The following is an 18,570-nucleotide window of genomic DNA, read 5'->3' on the forward strand; positions in this document are numbered from 1 at the left end:
ACTGAAACTGAAGCGAATTATTATTATTTTATTTTAATATGTTTTATTACTGAAACTGAAGCGAATTATTATTATTTTATTTTAATATGTTTTATTACTGAAACTGAAGCGAATTATTATTATTTTATTTTAATATGCTTTATTACTGAAACTGAAGCGAATTATTATTATTTTATTTTAATATGTTTTATTACTGAAACTGAAGCGAATTATTATTATTTTATTTTAATATGTTTTATTACTGAAACTGAAGCGAATTATTATTATTTTATTTTAATATGTTTTATTACTGAAACTGAAGCGAATTATTATTATTTTATTTTAATATGCTTTATTACTGAAACTGAAGCGAATTATTATTATTTTATTTTAATATGTTTTATTACTGAAACTGAAGCGAATTATTATTATTTTATTTTAATATGTTTTATTACTGAAACTGAAGCGAATTATTATTATTTTATTTTAATATGTTTTATTACTGAAACTGAAGCGAATTATTATTATTTTATTTTAATATGTTTTATTACTGAAACTGAAGCGAATTATTATTATTTTATTTTAATATGTTTTATTACTGAAACGGATTGTTGGCGGAAGAGCGCGGCGTGTGACGTCACGAGGACAGCTCGCGTGCGCGAATATGGCGGTTCCTGCGACGACGAACGACTCCAAGAAAAGTGTTAAAAGTTCTGAAGTAAAATGAAGACATGACGGGAATCAACATTAGAAGTCTGCGGAAGAATGCAGCGGATGTTCGGTGAGGAAAGGATCCCGGCAGGAGAGAGTTTAGAGTCGCCTGAGGAGCCAGAGACTTTAACTACTAACTCCAGCTAAACACTACAAACCAAACTTACACAAACCGAGAGTTAAAGCAGGATCAAAGTGCGCTGGAGAGTTCCTGACGGAGTTCAGACGGACTATTAACATTACTTGTGTTTAACTAACTTACCTGAACTTTCATCTAAAGGCGGTTTTTTCGAGGAAGAAGGTCATTTACGTCAGTGACGTCGATTATTTGGTCATTTACGTCAGTGACGTCGATTATTTCCTCGTTTCCAGATGATACAGATGTGTAAGAATAACACTGCAGATTCTAGCAGTCAGTACCACAGATACACCTCAGGTTTGAGCTTTGATTGACCTGTAAGAGTTGTCCAGAGGGTAATTATAATGATCGGGAGATGTGAACTGATTACTGCCACGAGCTCTGGCGATGCGTGACGTCACTATGATTGACAGCTCCGCAGAGTTGCTGTGTTTGGTGTGTGTTTGTGCTGGAGGTGACCGGATCCTCCTGCATTGGTTCTGATTCTGAAGATGGATGTATCTCTTCACAGTGCACTGAAAACACACTGCTCTTTTACTTCTATCTGTGCCCTTTAAGCTTTCAAAGCCGTGATCTGCACTGAAGTCAGACGTCCAGCAGTCCATGCATGACCCGCACAGAAGAGCAGACCGGACTGTCCTCGTCTCGCCGTGGTCAGTAACGTCCTGTGGTCCCTTATGGGGCAGCAGCCTGGGAAGTTAGCCGGGGACCAGAGGAGACCCAGTCTGCCGGCACTGCCCTTCATCAAGGGAGCAGGGAAGAGAGAGACGTCTAGACAGGGAGCACAGCCCTGCAATGTGTTCACCGTCCACGGTGAGTCCAGATCTAGTGACCTCTGCCATTCACTTCCTATATACACATGCATGTGACCGTGGGTCATTCAGAAAGCTCATTGGTCCACAGGCAGCAGGTGATATCAGCCAGGGCTGCGTTTCCCAAAGGCATCATAAGCCTAAATTGATTGCAGCTCCATTGGTTTCAATGGGTTAAGCTTACGATGCTTTTGGGAAACGCAGCCCAGTTTGAGATCTTGTGAAACACTGGTTTTTAGGTGTTTTGTTGTTGCATTTCAGATACACTACCATTCAAAAGTTTGGAATTGGTATAATTATTATTTTTTTTTTTTAACATTTTGATCAATTTAAGGCAGGGGTGCCCAAACTCGGTCCTGGAGGGCCGGTGTCCTGCAGAGTTTAGCTCTAACTTGCCTCAACACACCTGCATGGACGTTTCTAGCATGCCTAGTAAGAGCTTGATTAGCTGCTTCAGGTGTGTTTAATTGGGGTTGGAGCTAAGGTTATTCACTTTAAGGGGTCTAAAATAAAGAAAAGAGACAATTTTTTGTTACTCCAGCACTTTATTATACTGAATGTCCTGTGGTTTTTTTGTACTTGAGTGCAATACATATTGGTTCAAAAAAATGAGAATCGTGTAAGAGAATCATGATCTCAATTCCCATGGAGAAAAATCGTGATTCACATTTTAGGAAGAATCGTGCAGCCCTAATGCATAGTACACACACACATGTAAACAAAAACTTTTATTTTGGATGCTATTAATCACAATTACTCGTTTGACAGCCCTAATATATATTTTTTTAATTGTCTTAATTTACAAATATTTAAACAGTCAACCATCATGCTTTTATTTTGAGGGTTTGGTGGCAAATAACAGCATGCGTTGCCGGTTTCAGAGCTCAGCTGGGCTCTGTGTTCATGTACACGTGTGCACTCATGATATCAGCGTCTCTGAACGGATCGGCTCACAGTAAAAGAACACTGAAACACTCTATCATGAGCTACACGTGTATAAATCACTCTCAAACCAGTGAAGCATACATTTATTCAATGAAATCACAGTCTGCGATATCAATTTTATTTATTATTATTTTATTCCACAAAATTGTGTGGCCCCAAAGTATTAATATCTTTCAAAGATGTCTTTTGAATGGTGGTGTATGAATGCATCTCTGGCGTCGCATCAGTGTAATATCGGTCACCCTGCTCTTCGGTTATTGGTAGTGACCTTTGAACCGTTCGTATTGGTCAAACGCCACCTGAAAGCTCTCAGATTGTGGTTTAGTGGTTAAGGCTTTAGCTAGAAGCCTATTAGGTTGGTGACACACAGACACCTTCATTAGTCTCTGTGGAGAATCATCTGCTGAATGAGTTCTTACAGACACATGAAGCTGTGGCAGCGCTGCAGTGTTTTCTGCTGTAATTCACGCTGAACGCGTTCAGACCTGTCGCGCTCTTCTCTCTGCGCTGCTGATGATGGCCTTATGGTATACAAGCGAGCGCTCAAGTTCTTAAAGGCCTCGTTTACACTGTCAGCTAAAAAAACCAATTCTGATTTTTTTTGTGACAGATCGGTTGTGTTCTATGACCGTGTAAACAGGAAAAAATGCATGCATTTGCATATTTTGAAATCGGTTTCAGGCCTCATTCATATGTGGAAATAAATCAGGTATAAATAAATCAGGCAGATCGGATTTTCTGATTCGTCATTAGAAGTGTGACAATTTGGTTCAGTGAGCGCGTTGCCATGTCCGCAGAATTGGGCTACTTTGGGTTATTTTTCATGTCTGCAGTTTGAAGCGAACCCAAAAACATGATATTTAGCCCCTGGAATGAGAATTGTACTGGGGAACCCTGGCAAAACAAATGAGTGTTTTACCCCCCAGAATGCAATTTATTACCAGGGGACTCCCCTCAAAACACGATTGGGCTAGTTTTGAGTAGAAATTGGGTGGGTTTTGTTGCAAAAACCTGGCAACCCTAGGGTGGTTAGTGACAACAATGCAGGAAACAAGGAGGAGGTATGGCGAGAAATCTGATATGGGTCAGAATTGAAAAAAAAAGTGTTAACCGACGGTCAAAAAAACGGATATAGGCAACAGATCAGAATTGGGTATCAAGACCTGCAGTGTAAATGAGGCCATAGTGACCCAAATCAGAATCGAGAAGATCAGATTCCATGTGGTTTGTGCACATATGAGCAAAACAATCAGATTTGGAACACGTGATCTCATGTGATAATTGTGTTTATCATTCCGTGGCTGATATTATTGGTTGTGTTTATCATTCTGTGGCTGATATTATTGATTATTTTATCAGAGCATGCTTGATTTGTTCATGTTGTTCCTGCATGGGCAGTTCAGTACGGCTTCATGATCTCTCTGGATGGTTTCAGAGTTTAAGCTGCTAACAACTATCCAAGGCTTGTATTGGGCTGCATGAGGGTGCGTTTGTGATGCACCTGGAGCAATACCATTGATTTGGCTTCGGTAGGATACCAGCAATCAATACTAAATCAGTACCTTAGCTGGTAATGAAAAGCTCGTCTTGGTCCTGCTCTAGCTCTTGTGGCATCCTCAAAATATTTACATGCAAAGAAGCAGTGATGTAGCCCGAGTCAAGCAATGACATATTTTTTTTTAGTACATTAATCTCCTTCCCAAACGAATCAGCCACACCTGACGCAGCTGATCAGTGTCTTCATGATCACTCTGAAATCTCAGGCTGCGTCTGAAGGCTGAGAAAGCAGCATATCATGCCTTTGATATCCCACAATCCTGTGTGTTCCTTTCATGACAGCTGAGCTAAAAACAAAATTGATTTAAATCAATTTAAATTTAAATATTTTTACACATTTGATGTCATTTCTAGTGATGAATTAGTATCGTAGAGGATTTGGAGTCAAAGTGAAAAGCAAACGAATATGCTCAGCTAAATTTAACATATATATTATGAGTTGGTCTTTGTTTGTTTTATTATTGTGTTTTTCATTAAAAATAATGAACCACAAACAAAAAAGGGGAAAATCCAAAAATCTTTTATTTGTGTTACAACACTTATGCAGGAGAAAAATATACAGTAATACCACCAAATTTGGCACATACCAATCTATAGGAAACATATATATTAAACTTCTTTTCTCCGTGATCCCACAATGCACTGCGCCGGTTGTTTTGTCCTATCACAGAAGACATTATTGGTGACAATCTTCACTTGCCCCATGATTTGATATGATTAAGATTAAGATTCTTTCCTTCCAATTCTTTCTTAATATAATTACTATATTAATCATATTTTATCTTTATTAAAAATAAAAATAACGATGCAGAACAAATATAAGAAACTAATTGAATTAACAGTGCTTTACTTGTAAACAGGATCATTCAAGTAAGAAAAATAAATAATCAAATGTAAAAATCACTGCAGTCTTTAGTGTATTCATTACAAATAAAGCAGTTTAATCAAATGCAGTGAGTGATTCCCTCTTTCCTTTTATTGTTAATTAACATTACTGAGGTCTCAGCTTTAAGTGGTCAAGTTTATCACAATTTCATGTAACGTTTAACTCAGGAAAAACATTTGATGACCATAAAATTGATAGTCAGCTTGAAAAAGTAGCTCTAGAGAGCATTATTTTGATCTATATATGCACTATTTTACACAATTATTATATTATTACTGAACCTGTTAATGTCTTCATTATTTAATGTATATTTGAATAAATCTGTTTTGAAAATAAGTTATTAAAGCCACCTTTAAATGTTGATATGAAACAGCCTTGTATGCAATTTTAAATGTTTTTATGCAACCCAGAACAAGAAAAGACTCAAAAACTAAAATCTAAACTTTAAATTTAACACTGAATTTCATAGTTTGGACTGAAATTGTAACCTTTAATATTAATACTGTAATGAGTCTTTAATGTTATTAGTACTGTAACTCATCAGTGATGTATATCAAGTGTATTTTGCTGTAAATAAGGTTACTATGATATTTTAGATGGCTAGTAAAGTTCACAGTTCCTGATACAGGTTTTGAAACCACAGCAGAAGCAAATACTGAGCCGAGTTCCTTATCATTTAGTATCACATTGTGTTTTGTGCTAATTTACAAAATACAGTCAGTTCACTAATAAAGCACCTTTCATTTTAAATCACTGTAGCACACACACACACACACACACACACACACACACACACTCACAGACAGCCTCTCGAGGTTTATTCCGTAATGTTTTTGTGGTTGATCTGAATGTTGAATTATTTGTGAGAACATGAAGGCTTCAGCATGGTTTGTTTCTGTGGGACGTGTAGATTTACACGAATAAGACTGAACAGGACAAGACAAGAACATACCGTGTGCATTCCTCCCTCTGTCTCTCATTACAGCTCTGTGTAGATTACACGTGTGTGTGTGTGTGTGTGTGTCTTCTGATTCTGATGCACTATACAAACAATATGAGACAGAAGAGAACTTGAGTATTCTATCAGTACATTATCCCCAGTTTCACAGACAAGGATTAAGACTAGTCCCTGACTAAAATGTAATTCTGAGCTGTTTCAGCTGATAGAAACTTGCACTGACTGATCTTAAACATATCAGTGCCTTTGTTTTGTCTCAAGATGCACACCAGTAATGTTTTTTCCAAGTTATGTTAATAAAATGACATTAATGTCCTAATTGAACTATGGCCTAATCCTGGGTTTGTCTAAGCCCTGTCTGTGAAACCGGGCCAATACTAACGGAAAAAAAATAAGCTGGATGTTAACTACAGGTAACTTCATGAAGCAAAACAAGAAATACGATGCCTGTGTAAAATGCAGCCCTGTACTTTATATTTGTAAATGTGTTTTCTTTGAGGATTTGTCAAGTCAAATATGTTTGTATATCGTTTTTCATGAAAATTGTGATGTTCTTAAAATCTTCATGACTTATATTCACATATATCAGATTGCTGTGCGCCAATATAGTTACATTAGTTTTGCAACAATATAAACAATGAAGTATTTGACATTTGATATAGTATCACTTTCTGTGATTGTACTGTATGTAGGGCCCTATGAAGTCCATTTGTATTTTTTCCCAAATTCCTTTAGAATTTTTCTGGACTCCTTTTTAATGGGTAAATAACATTTTATTAATCAAAAAGCATGCCTAATTAATTAAAATCTACAATGTAACATCAATTTATTAAAAGTTTAACAAAAATGACATGTTTAGAACCTATTTTTTTATATTTATTATTTAAATAAATACATATATATTTTTGTTTTGTTTTGTTTCTCACCTTATGTTATATTGCTACCAAATTCGCTCAGACGGTGTTAATTTTATTTGTGCAGGTCTTAAAAAGGGTCATAAAGCCTTAAATTTATTTATTAAAAATACCACAGATACCCCGTAAATAGTGAAATAAAATTATTTGATCTAAAATTAATTGATCTAAAATATACACTACTGTGCAAAAGTACTGCTGTGCTTATGCCATTAGTATTATCAGCAGCTAAAAATGGTGTTAAGTCAGTTATTTCTATCTTCTGCTGTAGTGTGTCAGTAGGAAATATCAGTTTACATTTCCAAACATTCATTTAGACATTAATTGTAATAATCCAGTGAGATGTTTGAGATCTGATCTGATCATCATCAGTCTGGAGAAACAGAACAAACTGAGACTAAATCCAGAAGAACTGTGTCTCTGCTTCAAGAAACCTCCTGCAAAGCTCCTGAGAAACTCTGCTCAAGAGCACCGAGGACAAAAACTGCTTTAAACACAAAGCATGCTCACAACAAATGTTGATTTAGTTTAGTTAATAGAAGTTAATTGATCAAGAAAATCTATTTGACATTATTTTTGACAGCTTCCTCATTTTACAGCATTTTTACACAAGAGCCTAAATCTTTTAACAGCACTGTAGCTTTGCAGGAGGTTTCTTGAAGCAGAGACACAGTTCTTCTGGATTTAGTCTCAGTTTGTTCTGTTTCTTCATGTCACTCCAGACAGACTGATGATCTGTTCTGTTTCTCCAGACAGACTGGTGATGATCAGATCAGATCTCTGTGTGGATCAGTGGAGCCAGATGTTAATAGCAGCTGCACTCGGGGCCAGAGATGCTAGGTCTCAGTTATCAGCTTTACCTTAACCGTGTCTAACACTAGATTTCCCTTGATATGCTAACCGTGGATGTTAAATCTGCATCTGCTGAACTGAACTAGTCCTGATGGAAACAGCTGCTCTCTCTCTCTGTGTGTGTGTGTGTGAGAGAGTGACGTCAGGCCTGTTGTGATTTCCCAGCAGCCCGTACACCTGGATCATGTTTCTGTTCCTGCGCTAATGCTGAAACCCTGCAGACGTTCACATTTAGCTAACTGCTTCACATTAAAATAAATGCATGAAAGGACTCTCACGCGAAGCACTGCAGGCTCTGCTTCACTCGTGCGCTATGGCTTGGAAAGAGTGTTTTTAATGACGGAGAGGGATGGTGTGCATCAGCTAACTGAGAGTGGATTATATAAATGATTCTCTATGAGCTCATCTCTGAGCAATGTGCTTCATGTTTCTACATCTGTCACCTCCCCCCTTTCACAAAACCTGCCTCTCCAGCCCTTGCTTTTGTCTGCGCAAATGAGAAAACCCTTTTAGTGTTCAGTTATTAGAGCCGTTCTGGTCACCAGCACTAGTGCTCATCAAGAAACAAAACTCAAGTCTTAAAGTCGAGTGTGTAAGTGCAGCATTTGTGCTCCAGACGATTCCTCAAATCATGTGTGTTGAACACCAGATGGAAAGAAAATGCATCGAGCACGCTAGTAACCAGCTAGCAATGCCTTAGCAACTACCTACAACACCTTAGAAACCACACAGTCCCCCCCAAACACCCTAAACACTTGTATGCAAGTGCACGTCTTAACAGGGTCTTAATAAGTCTTCATACTCTTTCACAAATTCAGACATTCTTACATCAAATTCATAGTCATTAAATGTTGCATGCATCTTCCTCAGTATTTGTTTTCCAATACAAATATCTAAACATCCTTCAATTAAGATACATTTTCTTAAGTTGCAAACTGAAGATCTAATGTCTTGTTTGAACACAATTGAGCTCAAGACTTTTGTTTCTCATGTAAAAATGTATCTTTACATATTTGAACTGGAAGTAATTAAAATGCATAAATAAATAGTGATGAGCTCTATCGGAAGTTGTATTTTCAAGCTTTGAAGTGTTGCTAATTGAAGACATTTGCATTTTGAGGCCATATTGGCATAGTGTTTCATTTTATTTATTCCTTATATTTTCTTTAGTTGGTCTTAAAGTCCTAAAGTCTTAATTTTTCCTGACCACCAGTTTAAATAATGCAACTGCACAGCAAAGCAAGTTTTTTGTTTTCTTCAGAAAATGTAAAAATCTAGTGTAAAGTAGAGATGCACTCACTTTAGCAAACTTTAGGTTTCTGTATCTGAACACGGCAAATTCATGTGAATGACTCCATCTCATTGGGAAATCTGGGGAACTCTTTCGTCTTTGTGCAAAGTTCCAGATTGTGGGAATTCCCATTGAAATGACTGGATTTCGTCTGTGAAAATTCACTAAGCCACAGTAAATGTGCCAGCACCTTAACACAGACCAGAAGTTGTGTAGTGGTCAAGATTGGAAAATAATTGAATTAGTTTGAGGCAAAGTTACTGCATTCAGAAGCACTTTAGCTGGAGATTTGTCAGAGCGCAGAGGAAAAAGGCACAATTAGTGAAGCGTGTTTCTGTATCAGGAGTGATGCATGTCTGTAGGTGTTATCGGCATTCAATGTAGAGATGCACCGATTGCAATTTTCTTTGCAGATTCCGATTTCCAATTTTTTTGTAAGTGTGACCTGCCGATATATGTCGATTCCAATTTTCTTACAGCATATACAAAATAATAAATAAAAATCTATACTTTTTTTTAATGCAAAACATTATTTACATAATAAAAAATTATTAAACATTACAATCCCCCCAATCTGGACAAAGTTACAGATGTTCTCTCACTTAAACAGCTCCCAAAATAAAGTGCTCTGCGACTAGAAAAGAGGTAGAAATAACAATTAACTGAAAAGGAGTTGCTGTTTATAACAAAACAGATGCCATTTCCCACTATTGTCTTTTTTTTCACTAACCTTATTAAATGTCATCTTTCACATCAAATTGTTACATTGTTTCAATTAATTCAGTTAGAATAATAAGAAAACTGTAGAGCTGTTATGAAATCAGTATCAACAAACTGCAGAGGAAACCCAGAAGCTGCATCTGAAGTGGCATTAGATGCATTTACTCAGATGTTTTGATGAAGCTGAGGTGCCATAAATGCATTCACATTGCAAAATTTCGAATTGTATAAGATTAATATTTTAAATATTGTTTTAAACGTACAAATAAGAAATGTTATGTTCGTTTTAAAGGCTGAAATGATAGTTTTAAATACGAAACCAAACCAGTAGGTGGCGGCAAATGACTGTTTGAATGAGTGAATCATTTAGTCCTTGATTCAACAGATTCGTTCAAACGGCTGATTCATTCAGAAACGAAACACCTGGTGTTGCTCGGAGACGCAAAACGGTTCTGCTGTGGCTTTGATTGGATTTTCATCAGCGACATTAAGCAAAAACAGTCAATATTGTGTCTAAAATGTAAGTCACTTAATTTTAACTTGTTTATTCAACTACTACTGTATAAAATCAGATTGCAGTCGTGTTAATTGCGGACTCTGGCCGGTCGATCGCTGCATCTCTAATTGGATGGTTTAGTTCTCAGATACAGGAGCTTCTCCTTTGTGTCTGCAATCAGTCGAGCGATCATGTTAATGAAGCAGAGCATCAGACTCGTGTGTGGTATGGATCGCTGGGTTTTCCTCTTCTTGGCTGGACTGCATCTTAACCATATCAGCTGTCGTCTCATTCTTCTGACTGGAAAGTTCAGAGACTCTTTCATATGAGCTGGCTGCCACGTTTCTGGACTCCAGAGCGGCCCGGGTTACTGTCTGTCTGGAGACGCCATTGGATGGAGCCGCTTTCCCACATGTAGCTCCGGACTCATTCAAGAGCAGCTAATCTGGAACACTTTTGCGGAGCGACACGGCTAGAGACATTCCTCGTTACAACAAGGAACCCCATGCTGCCAGATTTGCCGGCTGTGCCATCTAAAATAGGGACTGCTGGATTTTCCGGTTTACGTTTCTAGTGTCGTCAGGAGTACCAGTACTTCAGTGCCAAGTCGATGCTTACATTTGAAAAACGTTAAGACACCAGCATTTATGCATTACCAGGTCGATCCGATATCTGTATTTGTTGAAGGCAGGGCTGGGCGATAAGGCAACAAATTTAAATCTCGATTATTTTTTATTTAAAATTTTAAAGTTTTTTAGAATGTTTGGCCGATTCTTGATTGTTTTTACGATTTTTAATTAGTCAACTTGAAAATGTAACTCCAACATGATTCAAGAAACTACTTCTTTATTAACTCTGTAGTTAAAGAAAATAATTTTCTGAGTGCAGCACACATGAAGCAAATGGCCTTAAGCTATTACCTAAATAAAATGCGAAAATATTTTTTCTAAAACATCATGGACGGAATGATCCTGAGAGCGCTGTACCAGCTCGCAGTGCCATCTGCAGGACAGTTAAAAGCGTTCAAATGATTCAGTGCTGAAACTTGTTACTCGTCCCGGTGACCTTTTATGAACGGCGGTGAGAATTTGAGATTGCTAGTGCTGTCATAAAATTCGCAACGTTTGTGATGTAACTATAGGCTGTAGTCTGACACGCTACATGTCTGCTTAGTTTCGATTCACTGTTAGTGCTAGCTGCGCTTGGTTTGAGCCGCTTTAATTAGCATTTGGGAATGCAACATTCGTCATTAGATACGTTTATAAATCTGTTGTTGTTTACAAAGAAGTTTCAGTGTCACGTAATCCTTCAGAAATCATTCTAATATGCTGATTTGCTGCTCAAGAAACGTTTCTGTCAGTGTTAAAAACAGTTTTGCTGCTTAATATTTTTGTGCAAACAATGATACCACTCAAACATTTGTATAAGATTAAAAAAAAAAAGAGAAAAAATTAATAATTTTATTCATCATGCATGAAAGGGATAAAAAGTGAGTGAAGACATTTTAAAATGATTTCTATTTAATAAATGCATTAACAAATTTAATTAATATATTTAGGGGTGGGCGATATGGGAAAAATATCATATCACGATTTTTTATAGAAATATCACAATTCACGATTTTTATCCCGATTCTTTGTTAGTTTTACTATTTTGGTTTTACAAGTTGTCTGAGCATTACAGCCAAACTAGAAAGACAAAGATGCATGGCAGATATTTAGGCCAAAGTGGGTGAAGATAAAAAATCTTTGTCATTATTTTATTTTTCTTATTAAAAAATAAGAACAAAGATACACATTACAAATACACATAATATACAAATAAAACAAACAGTGCTTTATTTCCAGGTACAATAGGTGTATTTAGCAGAGCATTCAATGAAATTGAATGAACAAATATAAAAATAAAACACTAGATAGACTGATTCCTAAAGCAACTGTATTAAAGTTTTTCAGTCAAGAATAGTGAGTGATTTTTCTCTTTTGCGTTTTGTTGTTTTGTTAACGTTAAATGAATAGTTCCCCCACAAATTAATATTCTGTCATCTGTCTGTCAATTCTGTCATAATGTTTTATTTTTATACCATCATTTACTCAAAAGTTGTTTTAATCCTGAATGAGTTTCTTTCTTCTGCTGAACATAAATGCTATTTTGAAGAAGGTGGAAAACCAAACAGTTGCTGATCCTCAGTGACTTCCATAGGATTTTTCTTTCCTACTATCAAAGTCAATGTAGACCAGCAACTGTTTGGTTTTCCACTGAGTAAATAATGACAGAAATTAAATTTTAGGGTGAACTATCCCTTTAATGACAGTCGACAGCATGTTTAGTGTCCTGTCCCTTTAAGAGCTGCACGCATCTAATATACAGGCACGCATCCGTTTCTCTCTTAACTATTTACTTTCATTTTAGAGATAACCAACTCAGTCTGTATGTAAACCTTGTGTGTTTTGACAGTATTAGCGCAAAATATAACTTAGTTGAGTAATCAGGCGCTGTTAGACAGGCGTTTTAGTGCGCGTGCTTCAGGTGTATGTGCTCAGAACAAGCGCACGTCAGACCAGCGCGTGAATTAAACATTTAACCAGCAAGGCTTGTATGCAAATAATGTACTTTTGCGATCGCGAATAAGTGCAGTGTCCTGTCTGAGTAACTCTACTGCTGTATGTCGTGTTGTACAGTATATAGAGACGGAGGCGCCAGAACTGTATTTGACAATGTGCGCGGTAGCGCGATACTACGATATTTCTTCAAAAGCAGATCGTGGAGACATTTTTATCGTCCACGATCAAAAATCGTCATATCGCACACCCCTAAATATATTTGATAATTGCAAATAAATGCTGTTCATTAAACTTTATATTATTTTAAAAAATCCTGAAAAATAAAGTGTATCACCATTTCCACACAAAATATGAAGCAGCAAAATTGTTTTCAACATTGATAATGAGCATAAAATTTGTAATATTTCACAATATTGCTGTTTTTTTTTTACTGTATTTTGATCAAATAAATTCAGCCTTGATGAGCAGAACATATTTATTTCAAAATCATTAATAACTGTAATGTTTCCAAACTTTTGGCAGGTACTTTAATAATAAAAACAATTCTATATACTTTACTATAATATATTATAGTACTTTATTATAATATATTACCATAATTATTAAATGCTGCTTTTAATTTTTTACAGGACAATAGTATGTATTATTACAATATAAGATATATCTTTTAATGTGCTAAAATATATATTTTTAATAATAAGTGCTGGGGGCGTGGCTTGTGGGTGTGACTTGGGTCAGATTTTCCTTCTTTTCCTTTGTAAAATGCAACGACTGCTACATCGTCACCGCATCTCGTTTGCCACTGATAGAGCTTCCTGACACACGCCTAAAATTCCAATGTGAATTTTTATTTTAAATTCGACGAATTTTCGAAATTCAAATATTTTTTTTGACAGCCCTACTGAATTGACTTAGTAACTTCTTTTATTCATGCTGGCTGTTTGGCAGGAATAATCCTGACCCTATGAAGTGCCTTTTGTTTCTAAGTGAAAACATTTGTGACGAGAGCGAAGCAGACAGCGAGAGCTGTGTGGGACTGAAAGACAAAGGCAGGTTCCAGTTACACTCTCTCTCTGCAGATAATGCTGCAGGTTTCTGGAGGGGCGGAGCCAGGGCCGTGATGTCATCGGCTCCGGCGCTCCGTCCTGAAAGGGCCTCTTTGTTGGCAGAGATCAACACAAGCGTCCTGCTTTTCCTGTGGATCGTCTCTCAGCCGCCAGCACCATGAAAAAGACAACACTGTCTTCAAAGTGCTTCATTTAACTCCTCTTTGTGTTATTTCTTTGAGAATTATCCGATGGATGGCTAGTTCCTCACCGGACTGAGAAAACGAGAAGAACTGGAGCGGGGGAAAAATGGAGCCTCTTACTCTGGAAAGTTGCTAGAAGAACCGCGTGAAGTCAGGATGTCAGTGTTTTTAGCTGTCTTCGCGGTATACATGACATAAGCTGCTAACGCAAACTTTGTGGACAGATTTTTTTATGTTTTCGGTCACTTTTTCAACAGAACAGCGATTATAGTTTGTGAACTGGATTTTTTCTGTAATTGGTCGTGTTGGGAAGCAAATGAAAATGTTGGAGATTTGTCTAAAATTAGTGGGCTGTAAATCCAAAAAAGGTCTTTCTTCGTCCTCCAGCTGTTACTTGGAAGGTAAGCGTCTGTGATGGCGAACGTGTGTGTGTGTAAGAATCTCAATTACAGAGCGGCCGAGTCCGGCCACGGCTTTCAGATGAACAGACGGACGGATCTGGGGCTGATGGTCTCGTGAAAATCACAGGCCTTGGTGCTCCTTCTGTCTGTTTGGAAAGTGGAGGAGGGGGAACGAGGAGAGGAAAGCCAGACATACTGGCTCGCCGTAAAAGAAAGAGAGGAAAAACGAGGGAGGAGAGAACACTGGGAAATCTGATTCCTGTCTGGATAGATCCGTGCAGCTTAGTGTGTGTGGAGACAGTTTGGATGCATCTGCGCTTCTGTGATCTCTCTGGAGTTTGTTCAGGGTTTGATCTCAGGCTGAGAATAAAAAAAAAAAAATTAAGAATAATTATAGAAATTAATACTTTTATTTACAGAGGATGCTTAAAATTGATCAAAAGTGATAAGGACACTTTTTTTTTTTTTGTTACAAAAAAAAGTCTATTTCAGATAAATGCTGTTCTTCTGAACTTTCTGTTTGACTGGTAGTGTATAAAGGCGCTGAAATGTGAAAGAAACATCTGTCTTTGATAAACACTTCATGAATTTGATGGAGATCAAAAATGAAAAAAGGAGGATCTTGCGCTTGGTTCCATTCACATGTAACACAATTTCAAGTCAATAATAGAATCCCTCAAAAAAACGAAATTCTTGAAAAAAGAGCAAAAAAACTAAATTCTTCAAATTTGTTTATGTATCCAAATAAAAGGTTGAGCTGATCACCGACAGTTGCTAGCCATCAGAAGAACAGCTTCACATGAGAACATATATATAATGGAAAGGCATGTATAAGTTCTTAATTGCGCCGCTATCTTAAAAAGGGAAATTCTTGCTGTGTTCCAATTAAAAACCAACTTTTTGAAGTGCATCCAGACATACTTAATGAGCTTGTGCCATGCAAAATGATGCCGTTTTTATTTCTTAGAACCATTGGACGCTAGGGCTGCAGGGTTAATTGTATTTTAACCATGATTATGATTCCTGTGACCGCATTATATTGCGTTACTCCCTAAAAAAAGGTTACTTTTTATGGAAAGTAATGCGTTACGTTACTTTTTAAATCTGGGCAGGGCTTGCTTTTTTGTTTTTAATATAAAAAGCTCTTCTTTTACAAATGTAAAGCCCTTTCACACCAAAAGTGAAGTGAATCCGGCTCAGACTGAAGGAGATGTAGATTCAGGTCTGTACAGTAGAGGACGCCACTAATCACAAGAAGAAAGTTCAACACTATTCAGAAATAACTACAATCAAACACAAGTATGACATTACTTAAAATGGGATTAAATACATAAATATGTCTTATTTCACATATTTAATTATTGCAGGTTTGTATAATATTCTGAGTTTGTATTGGTCTGTTTTTATTGATTCTGAGGAACACTGAATGTGTTTTAGTGCAGGTGAGATGAGTAAATACATGTTGATATTTAGTCTAGAACTACAGTAAGATCATGTAGATATTTAGTCTAGAACTACAGTAAGATCATGTAGATATTTAGTCTAGAACTACAGTAAGATCATGTAGATATTTAGTCTAGAACTACAGTAAGATCATGTAGATATTTAGTCTAGAACTACAGTAAGATCATGTTGATATTTAGTCTAGAACTACAGTAAGATCATGTTGATATTTAGTCTAGAACTACAGTAAGATCATGTAGATATTTAGTCTAGAACTACAGTAAGATCATGTAGATATTTAGTCTAGAACTACAGTAAGATCATGTAGATATTTAGTCTAGACCTACAGTAAGATCATGTAGATATTTAGTCTAGACCTACAGTAAGATCATGTAGATATTTAGTCTAGACCTACAGTAAGATCATGTAGATATTTAGTCTAGAACTACAGTAAGATCATGTAGATATTTAGTCTAGACCTACAGTAAGATCATGTAGATATTTAGTCTAGAACTACAGTAAGATCATGTAGATATTTAGTTTAGAACTACAGTAAGATCATGTAGATATTTAGTCTAGACCTACAGTAAGATCATGTAGATATTTAGTCTAGACCTACAGTAAGATCATGTAGATATTTAGTCTAGAACTACAGTAAGATCATGTTGATATTTAGTCTAGAACTACAGTAAGATCATGTAGATATTTAGTCTAGAACTACAGTAAGATCATGTTGATATTTAGTCTAGACCTACAGTAAGATCATGTTGATATTTAGTCTAGAACTACAGTAAGATCATGTTGATATTTAGTCTAGAACTACAGTAAGATCATGTTGATATTTAGTCTAGAACTACAGTAAGATCATGTAGATATTTAGTCTAGAACTACAGTAAGATCATGTTGATATTTAGTCTAGACCTACAGTAAGATCATGTTGATATTTAGTCTAGAACTACAGTAAGATCATGTTGATATTTAGTCTAGACCTACAGTAAGATCATGTTGATATTTAGTCTAGAACTACAGTAAGATCATGTTGATATTTAGTCTAGAACTACAGTAAGATCATGTAGATATTTAGTCTAGAACTACAGTAAGATCATGTTGATATTTAGTCTAGACCTACAGTAAGATCATGTTGATATTTAGTCTAGACCTACAGTAAGATCATGTTGATATTTAGTTTGACTGGTAGTGTATAAAGGCGCTGAAATGTGAAAGAAGCATCTGATTGTAGCCTGGTGTTCTTTGTGGCTGTATAGTGACTGGCTGCTCATGACTTTAACATGAGATCATGCTGAATGGGAATTGCAAAGCTAAAAATTGTGAAAGACCAGTTACATAATTCTCCTGTACATGCCTTGAACATTAATAATAATAATAATTCATTACATTTATATAGCGCTTTTCTGCTTTTCTAAGCATTCAAAGCGCTCTACATTGTGAGGGGTGGAGTCTCCTCGTCCACCACCACATTGAGTTGTGATGTGGATTTAAAAAAATCCATATTATTTGTCAACTACCCAAATGCACTGGTGTTTTATGGGTGATTTAAAGGGTTAGTTAACCATTCCCTCATTGTTTACTGACTCGCGTGTTGTTCTGCGAAACACGAGGAGAATCTTTATCATGGCTGTCAGGCTCCAAAAATGCCCATAAAAGCAGCAGTCGTCCACTGCCGAGGCTCGAGGTCATTGGTGCCATTGAGAATTGCTCAGATGTTTTCCTTTTGTATTTCACAGTCAACATGAGGGTGAGTAAATGATGACTGAATGCACATTTTTGGGTGATTTAAACACTTTTTATTTTCTCTAAGCTGATTCATGTTCCAGTTAGTTTATATATGAAAAGCAAATGTTCTGCCGTATCTTATTTGCTATATTTATGTGTCTGAGGTCATCAGTCATAATTGTTTTGTGTTTCCTCATGGCACAGAGTAATGAATGCGACTCATTAAAGAGTTCAGATTGGTGTTTGGTGGTTGTGGTGATGTACTGCGAGCTGACCGTATTGATGATTACATTTACTATTATGGCTGGGCAATGTAGCCAAAAATTCATATCTATGTATTTTTTTGCTGATTTGTGATATATCCAGTACACACATCTCTGTATTTTCTGCGTTTTTGTAGTTTGTGTATATATATATATATATATATATATATATATATATATATAATATTAGCCGAAAACTCAACACCGACTTGTACAGACACTATAAGGACAAAAGTGTTGGGACACCCCCTTCTTTAGAACAGAGAAAGGCACTAACACAACCGTGGCAACAAAGATGGAAGCATAATTCATTTAAAAACTGTATTTCCATCTCTGTTGCAACAGTTTTGGACGTGTCTAAAATAACCGTACTCTTATGTACAAGTCGTTGGTGTTTGGTGATGAGTTTTTGTCTCAAGGTCTGCATATAAAGTCACACCAGAGGAGTTCAGCTGGGATCAGGACTTGGCTTTCTGCAGACCAGTCCAGTTCTTCCACACTGACTCAATCAATCATGTCTTTCTGAACCGTGTCTTATACACAGAGACACTGTCATGTTAGAATAGAAAAGTAGTCAAACATGTTCATTAGAAGGGGGTGCCAACACTTTTGACAATATAGTGTATATATATATATATATATATATATGTATATGT

The 18,570-nt window shown here is 36.4% G+C and overlaps 1 protein-coding gene across 3 annotated transcripts in view; it reads left to right on the plus strand.

Moving 5' to 3' along the window:
• The first annotated feature begins 584 nt into the window (after positions 1-584).
• abl1 (c-abl oncogene 1, non-receptor tyrosine kinase) overlaps positions 585-18,570 on the plus strand; it is a 39,545-nt gene continuing 21,559 nt past the window's right edge. The window contains exon 1 of one of the 3 annotated variants that reach the window (XM_079419186.1): positions 585-1,642. In XM_079419186.1, the coding sequence (XP_079275312.1) occupies positions 1,507-1,642 (136 nt within the window). In that variant the 5' untranslated portion in view covers positions 585-1,506. Of the gene's footprint in view, positions 1,643-13,966; positions 14,475-18,570 lie in introns of those variants that run through there. The other 2 variants (XM_079419187.1, XR_013784321.1) reach the window with 2 other exon arrangements.

The sequence above is a fragment of the Barbus barbus genome (assembly GCF_936440315.1).
Source record: "Barbus barbus genome assembly, chromosome: 6".
In the NCBI taxonomy this organism is placed as follows: domain Eukaryota; kingdom Metazoa; phylum Chordata; class Actinopteri; order Cypriniformes; family Cyprinidae; genus Barbus; species Barbus barbus.